This window comes from Nicotiana tabacum, chromosome 16 (genome assembly GCF_000715075.1).
Source record: "Nicotiana tabacum cultivar K326 chromosome 16, ASM71507v2, whole genome shotgun sequence".
Taxonomy (NCBI): domain Eukaryota; kingdom Viridiplantae; phylum Streptophyta; class Magnoliopsida; order Solanales; family Solanaceae; genus Nicotiana; species Nicotiana tabacum.
The window spans coordinates 15,893,260-15,901,173 of NC_134095.1; the positions used below are offsets into that span (position 1 = coordinate 15,893,260).

At 38.2% G+C, this 7,914-nt stretch overlaps 1 protein-coding gene and 1 non-coding gene across 2 annotated transcripts; both read left to right on the forward strand.

The window, feature by feature from the left end:
• Nucleotides 1-1,518: 1,518 nt before the first annotated feature.
• LOC142171332 (small nucleolar RNA R71) lies at nt 1,519-1,623 on the forward strand. Its single transcript, XR_012700904.1, has one exon. It is a non-coding gene; the product is annotated as a small nucleolar RNA R71 (small nucleolar RNA).
• Nucleotides 1,624-4,035: 2,412 nt separating this feature from the next.
• Nucleotides 4,036-7,048, forward strand: LOC107822247 (putative receptor protein kinase ZmPK1). Its single transcript, XM_016648767.2, has 2 exons — nt 4,036-4,848; nt 5,115-7,048. Exons 1-2 carry the CDS (start codon nt 4,212-4,214, stop codon nt 6,881-6,883), a joined length of 2,406 nt encoding a protein of 801 aa, XP_016504253.2. The 5' UTR covers nt 4,036-4,211; the 3' UTR covers nt 6,884-7,048.
• Nucleotides 7,049-7,914: the final 866 nt, after the last annotated feature.

Below are 7,914 nucleotides of genomic sequence, written 5' to 3' on the forward strand. Positions count from 1 at the left end.
TCTTGTACACATTAAAAATGACTTCCTCATCGTCAACTCTCATTTTTAACTTCCCTGCTCTCACATCAATAATTGCTCCACCAGTAGCTAAGAATGGTCGCCCCAAAATAATGGGCACTTCCTCATCTACCTCGTAATCAAGAACAATAAAATCAGCAGGAAGAATAATTTTCCCACTCGAACTAACACATCCTCAATAATTCCTTCGGGCATGACTAGTGACCTATCTGCTAGCTGTAAGGTGATTGTAGTAGGTCTAAGCACCCCTAATCCGAGTTGCTTGAACAAAGATGATGGCATCAACTTTATACTGGCCCCTAAATCACACAAGGCTCTACCAACTTCTTATTTTCCAAGAGACAAAGGAATTGTGAAACTCCCAGGATCCTTCAACTTAGGAGGAAGTTTACTCTGAACTCTGGCACTACACTCTTCAGTAAATGAAACTGTTTTAAACTCTGCATGTCTTCATTTGTTTGCCACAATATCTCTGAGATACCTTGCATACTTAGGCACTTCCTGCAAAATTTGCACCAAAGGCAGATTCACGCTCACTTGGCTCAAAATATCTAGGAATTTCTTGTACTTGGCATCATCTTTTTGCTTCCGCAGTCTTTGTGGAAACGGAGGCGGTGGCCTAGTCTCAATTACTGGCTTGGGTCCTTTATCATCTTTCTCATTCTCCTCAACTGGATTGGGAGCTAATTCTCCTTCAGGATGATCTGTATTCTTCTTTTTCTTTAGAACTTCTTCTAGTGCTCTTCCATTTCTCAAGGTAACCGCATTGACTTGAGCTTTAGGATTGGGCTCAGTATCACTTGGAAGAGCTCCAGCTGGTCTAGTGTTTTGAGCACTGGCAAGCTGTCCCATTTGATGCTCCAAATTTCTCATTGTTGTGGCGAGGGCTTGCTGTTCAGCCATCACTTTTTTCAATATGTCTTCAAGGTGACTTGTAAGACTTGCTTGTTGTTCAACCTGAGGTGGTCTATATTGTTGTTGAGGTGTTTGAGGTCTGTATTGATCCTGAATGCCCTGGTTTCCACCCCAAGAGAAATTTGGGTGGTTCCTCCAGTTGGGATTATAAGTGTCCCCATACTGATTTGTTTGGCCTCGATTTGCATTACCCACAAAATATACAGACTCTGGATTTGCTGGGCATAGATTGCTCAAGTGACCCTCTCCACATACTTCACAAAATATTTGAACTTGTTGCACTGATTGGGCTTGTTACTTGTTGATACTCAAGTTCATCTGGTTGACTTGATTGGTCAATGTAGAAATCTGCACTGATAATGCTGAGATGACATCTAACTCAAGAACCCGTGCAGACTTTTGCACTGTGTGTCTGCCCATCTCTCCTTGCCAATTCGGATTGCTCTTGGAGAATTTGTTCAATAATGCATATATCTCGTCAAAGCTTTTCTCCAACACATGACCCCCAGCTGCAACATCTACCACGATCTTTGTTTCAGCATGTAGCCCTTCTATGAAAGTGTGAGCTAACACTTCATTCGTCTGATTATGATGAGGACAGTCTCTGAGTAGCCCCTTGAACCTTTCCCAAGCTGAGTATAAATATTCTCCCGCTTTCTGTTTGAAGGCCACTATCTCACTTCTGATCTTTGCAGTTTTGCCTGAAGGAAAGAACCTTGCCAGAAATTTTATTGCCAAATCATTCCATGATGTAATGGAATTAGCTGGTTCTACCTTTAGCCATCGCTTAGCCTCGCCCAATAGAGAGAATGGAAAAAAGTGTGAGCCTCACATAATCTGGAGTGACCCCGTTAGTGATATAAGTATCACTAATCTCCAAGAAGTTCAGAATATGCTGTTGTGGATCCTCGTGTGGAAGACCCATAAATTGCCCGTTTGCATGAAGTAACTGGATCATACTCTATTTCAGCTCAAAGTGCCCAGTGATCCTGGGCTTCACTATACTGGAGGTGACACTAGCAATGCTGGGCATCGCCACCTCCTGAACAGCCATGGGTTGCTCCTCTGCCATGTCCACAGGAAATTGAATAAGTGCCTGAATATTATTCGTGTCCCTTGCTTCCCTCAACCTCCTGTGAAATGTTCTCTCAGGTTCAGGATCAAAGCCTTGAAGTCGGTCCTGGCTTCTGACCCTACGCATTCAATCAAAGTTCCTGAGATCTGAGCAACAATCAAGTAACGTTAGAATAGACTAAATAAACAATTAAAGCAAAAACTAGCAAGTAGCTAATATTCAAGTCCCCGGCAACGACGCCAAAAACTTGTTGCTCCCAAACGCACACGCAAGTATACGTGGTCGTACAAGTAATATAATGATAAGTTGAGTGTCGCACCCACAGAGACTTGTGTAAACTACTCACTAATTCGCTAAAATTGTTATTCAATCCAGCTAAAAACAAAGTCCAATAATATGATTATATGATACTACGATTCTAAATAATAACTAAATTATCAAGTAACGAGTTGATTGTTGTGTATTTAGTAGAGACAAATATTCCAGGGTTGTGACCGATTCACCATTCGTATTGTGTTCTAATTAACTCTCCCTTTCATATAATTCACTCATGGTTGTTAATTAATCGATAAATGCTCTCATAGCCTTCTCCTGAAGTACTACTCACCTATTCTCAATAGATTAACGCCTATATTCCTATGAAATTAATCTATTAAGAACACATTAAGATCACGATATTTAATTAAGCACGGTGACTAGGTATATTCCTATCCTAACCACAAATCCGCTCCCTCTAAGGGTTAAGATCATGCTCTCTTCAATTCTTCTCTAATCTAAACACGGCTTTCCCAAGCATAGCATAGATAGTAAATAGAACCTAACTGCTGGCTAGACAATTAAGCAATTAAACACATAATTGAAGAAACAACCATATATTGGTGAATTATAATCAAGGTCAAGCTAACGTTAAACAACAACATTCATGGCTAAATCACAACCCCAGAACAATGGGTGTTTAGCCACTCATGATGTAATCAAACAATTGCATAAGTGTTGAATCAATTGGAAATACTAGAAAAAGATGAAGAAAACTGAGAATTCTTCGCTTCCTCACGATCCCGTGTGTATCTCTACTCCAAAGTGGCGTCTCCTCCCTCAAAAATAGGTTTAGTCTTGCTTTTATATCAGTTGGGTAGGTCTAGGGCCGAAATAAACTTGTCCCGGACAAAATAGGACACATTTCACGTCACCAGCGCCCAGCCCGGCGCCAGGCACCCTCCACGGCGCCCCATTATTTGAGCATACTATTTTTGGCGCCACAGGTGGCGCCAGGCACTGCTTTCCGTTTAGAATTTGGAAAAACGTAAAACATGAAAGTTGTAGCCCTTTGAGTTAGATTTCCAACCATATATTGTGGAGCCAAAATGGAGTTCTGAGAAAAATATTATGTGTATTTTACTAGACAATGCGCAATATGCCCTCTCGAGTCTTCGTTTATTCTTAACTATCAAAGTTGACCCCTGACACGATCCCGACTTAATTCCTTGGGCTTTTACTCAGACTTCAAAGCTTCAAATCACTTGAGTTCATTCCATAACATCTATATAGCTCGGAATCACTCCTACAAGGCATAAAACACATCGTTAGTGCAAAACATTAGCGATTAAAGCGCAAAATCAACTAAAGTGCAGTAAATTAGAGTGTAATAATCGACTAAAATACGTAATTATAGCCTATTTTGATATCTTTGAATCTATTAAGTATCAGATGAAATATTAGTTGATGACTGTAGGAATTTAGACCAAATTAATAATCCTTAGTTGGCGTTCTTAAATTAATAATGAATGAACCATTCCACCAGTATTTTTTGTTTTTCATTTCTATTAAATATTAGAACTTTGCTATTTATTCATTAACAAACTTAGACTGACTAAATCATCAGTAAGTATATATATCCATGAATGTCTGAACATTCAATTGCACTCTATACCAAAACTAATGGAATTGTATACTGTGCTTAGCAACAGAAAAATCATATGAAGAAATAAAATAATTCTGAGTTGAGAAAGGATCATTCTCTTTAGGTAGAAGAAAGTCTTCTAATATCTGTCTTCTCCTATTTGATTCAAAATGTATTCAATTTTCAACTACTCTACTCATATTGTCCCTACCTTAGCCGCCTTCTAACATAATAACTCATTTTTGTCTCGTTCTTGATTTTATATATTTCAAAACTCAAGTATTAAAAATCTCAAATTATTACATGGATGTACCAATTTTGATTCTTGTTTTGGCTTCACTTGTTGCATTGCCATTTTCATCATCCTCAACAATCTTTAGTTTATCTGAAGGTTCACTTTCTGCTCCACAAGATTCTCTTTTATCTCCCAATGGAGAATTCACTGCTGGTTTTTACTCTGTTGGTGAAAATGCTTATTTCTTTGCTATATGGTTCACTAAGCCATTGGCTGATGGAAACAACACCGTTGTTTGGATGGCTAACCGTGACCAACCTATAAATGGAAGAAAATCACATCTTTCCCTGCTCAAATCAGGCAACCTCGTATTGATTGATGCGAACCAGATCAATGTTTGGGAATCTGGTACACAATCAAGTTCCCCTGTTGAATTAAGGTTGCTGGATAATGGCAACCTCGTTCTTGTAACTTCAGAAGGTCAAGAAATCTGGCAAAGCTTTGATTCACCTACAGACACACTTCTTCCTGAACAACCACTTACCAAAACCTCAAAGCTTGTGTCACGTAGAAGCTCGACCAATTTCTCTTCTGGATTTTACCAGGTACATTTTAATGAGGATAATGTCCTACATCTTGTCTTTGATGGCACAGAGATGACAAGTGTTTTTTGGCCCAGCCCGTGGTTAATTGTTTGGGATGCAGGTCAGTAATAACTACTTATACTTATCCCTTGCACGTGCATGCATTTTGCTTGATTCTAGTCGTAACCTGTGTACCGTGTTCATAAACCTAGTTTATGCATGTGTTCTTTTGTCAATCATCAAAACCTATACGGCCGGTCAACAGAGACAGATGTAAAAATTAAATTTAATTGGTTCAACCTTTAGTATATATATATATATGCGCTTCCTATCGAAAATGTTTGTTCAGTTGAACTGTTTGCTTATACTGTCCATTCGCCTCTGCAGGTCGGTCCACCTACAATGACAGCAAAACTGCAGTTCTTGACCCTTTGGGAAATTTTGTATCGAGTGATGAATTTAGATTCCAATCTGCTGATTATGGTGTGGAATTGCGAAGAAGATTCACTCTTGATGTAGATGGCAATATTCGATTGTACAGCCTAGATATGCTGAGTAACACTTGGAGAGTTACTTGGCAGTTATTTCTAGCAGCTTGTAGGGTTCATGGAGTTTGTGGATTGAACAGTTTGTGTTCTTACGATCCTTATTTTGGCAGAAAATGTTCTTGTATACCAGGATATAGGATGAGAAATCCCATAGATTGGTCCTATGGTTGTGAACCAGAATCCGCGATTTCTTGTAACGATACTAGTTCAATGGATTTCTTTCCGCTTCACCACGTTGAGTTTTACGGGTATGATATTGCATATTTTCGTAATAAAACATTGCAGGAATGCAAGAATTTATGCTTGAAACATTGTGATTGCAAAGGTTTCCAGTACAAGTTTGTTGGAGGCAATGGTACCTATGGTTGTTACCCAAAAACACTCTTATTTAATGGCTATGTCCAATCAAGTTGGCCAGATATTGTTTATGTGAAATTGCGTAAAGGAAGGCAAACTTGGCAAGCGAATTATAAAGGAAATCTCCAATGTGGCAATGAAAAAGTGATGCTGGACAGAGCTTATAAAAGAAAAGAACAACATGGTTGGATAAAGTCATTCATTTGGTCAATTGTTGTAGCTGGAGTTTTGGAGATTCTTTGTTTTCTCACTTACTGGATTAAGACAAGAAAAGGCTCACATGAAACCAAGCAAGGGTACCTTCAACTTTCAACAAGATTCAAGAAATTCACCTATGCTGAGCTCAAGAAGGCCTCTTCCAATTTCAGTGAAGAGATAGGCCGAGGAGGCGGTAGTATTGTGTATAAAGGAAAATTGTCTGACGACAGAGTTGCAGCTATAAAGTCTCTTAGTGGAGGAGCCAACTATCAAGGAGAAGCTGAATTTCTAGCAGAAGTGAGTACTATAGGCAACCTTAATCACATGAATTTGATAGAATTATGGGGGTATTGTGCTGAGGGAAAGCACAGGCTTCTAGTTTATGAATATATGGAGTATGGTTCTTTGTCTGATAATTTGCATGCCAACAAACTTGATTGGGAGAAAAGGTTTGACATTGCTTTAGGAACAGCCAAAGGACTTGCTTACTTGCATGAAGAGTGCTTGGAATGGGTCTTGCATTGTGATGTTAAGCCTCAGAATATACTTTTAGATTCCAATTACAAGCCAAAAGTTGCTGATTTTGGGCTATCGAAAATATTAAATAGAGGTGGCTTGGATAATTCGAGCTTTTCCACGATAAGGGGGACTAGAGGATACATGGCTCCTGAATGGGTTTTTAAGATGCCTATTACCTCAAAAGTTGACGTCTATAGTTATGGAATTGTTTTATTGGAGATGATCACAGGCAAGAGTCCAGAAGTTTGTGTTCATGGCGGAAGAAGGGATAATGATGCTATGGGACAAGGGGTGTTGGTAACTTGGATAAGAGAGAAGATGCGCGAAGCCAGTGAAACAAAATCATGGATTCAAGAAATTGTGGATCCGTCTTTAAATGGTGAATTTGATTTGGAGAAGATGGAAATTTTATTGAAAGTAGCTTTGCAATGCTCAGAGAAAGATAGAGATGCAAGACCTACCATGTGCGAGGTGGTGGATAAGATGCTTCATCCAGAAAATCTCGAGTTGAAAATAGACATTAATCTAAGTTAATCTCAAGTTGTATCAACTCTTGCAATAGCTGATCTTAGAATGATATAGTAAAGTTGGTACCCTCTTTAATTCCATGTAAAGTAACTTCTTCCAAAATAATAGCATCTAACTTGAGTTTGCATGTACTTTTGAATCTCATTATGTAACTCCTTAGATGAAGATAAATTTTCGCAACAATCATGTGCAATGTAACAACTGTTATGGTGCTGTGACCCATTGCTAGATGGAAATTGTGCCATCTTTTAGATGGTCAATAGCTAACATTACAAGTTTTTCCTTCTGAAACAGGGATGGCAATGGGGCGGGTGGGGCGGTTTAGCAAAACCCACAAAAATTTAACTCGCCCCCTAGTTATTTTTTCAGTTTTCAATCCGCCCTGCCTTGCCTCACTTAATTTTTCTTTTGTTTTTTCTTTAATTTTTTTTAGCCGAAGTGACAGTATATTAAGACAAAAGGCTAAAAGGCTACCCACAGTCAATGTCATGTCGATGTTCATCAATTAATTAATGGCTAAAAGGCTTATACCAGTTTGAAGAAAGCTTACAAATAAATAAGTAAAAGATGGAATGAATAAATGCAAAAGAATGTGAGAAATATTACGGTAAAAGATTTTTTTCAAAGTGCTGTGCAGAAAAATGGATATGCAGATTAGAAAACATATACAAATTTAAGTGTAAACGGTTAATCTATACAGTAAAAAAGTGATAACTACGGTTCAAGCAAACTCCTAAATTTTTTATAAAAATAAGACAAAAAGCAAAATAAATAAAGTAAGAACTGGATCATTTCTAAATTATAATTTAGGGTACTAAAATAAATCTAATCATGATCTGGAAATTTCCAAACAGTATCTTAAATTCTTCAGTAGACCCACTTCGGCTTCATTTTGGTCCATCCAGATTTTCATACTCTCTTTTAATTAATTGCCCCCCAAAAAAAGGTCCACCTCATAAAAGACCAAGTTATTCTAAGCCAAGTTAGGAATTAAGATTGAATTTATGATGAAATGGATAAATTTAATTCAAGTCTGC

Bases quoted from the DNA above. Each gene is read 5' to 3' on its own strand.
- LOC107822247 (XM_016648767.2), top strand. From the start codon at position 4,212: ATGGATGTACCAATTTTGATTCTTGTTTTGGCTTCACTTGTTGCATTG. The intron at 4,849-5,114 runs GTCAGTAATAAC...TCGCCTCTGCAG, and splicing joins GTTAATTGTTTGGGATGCAG to GTCGGTCCACCTACAATGAC.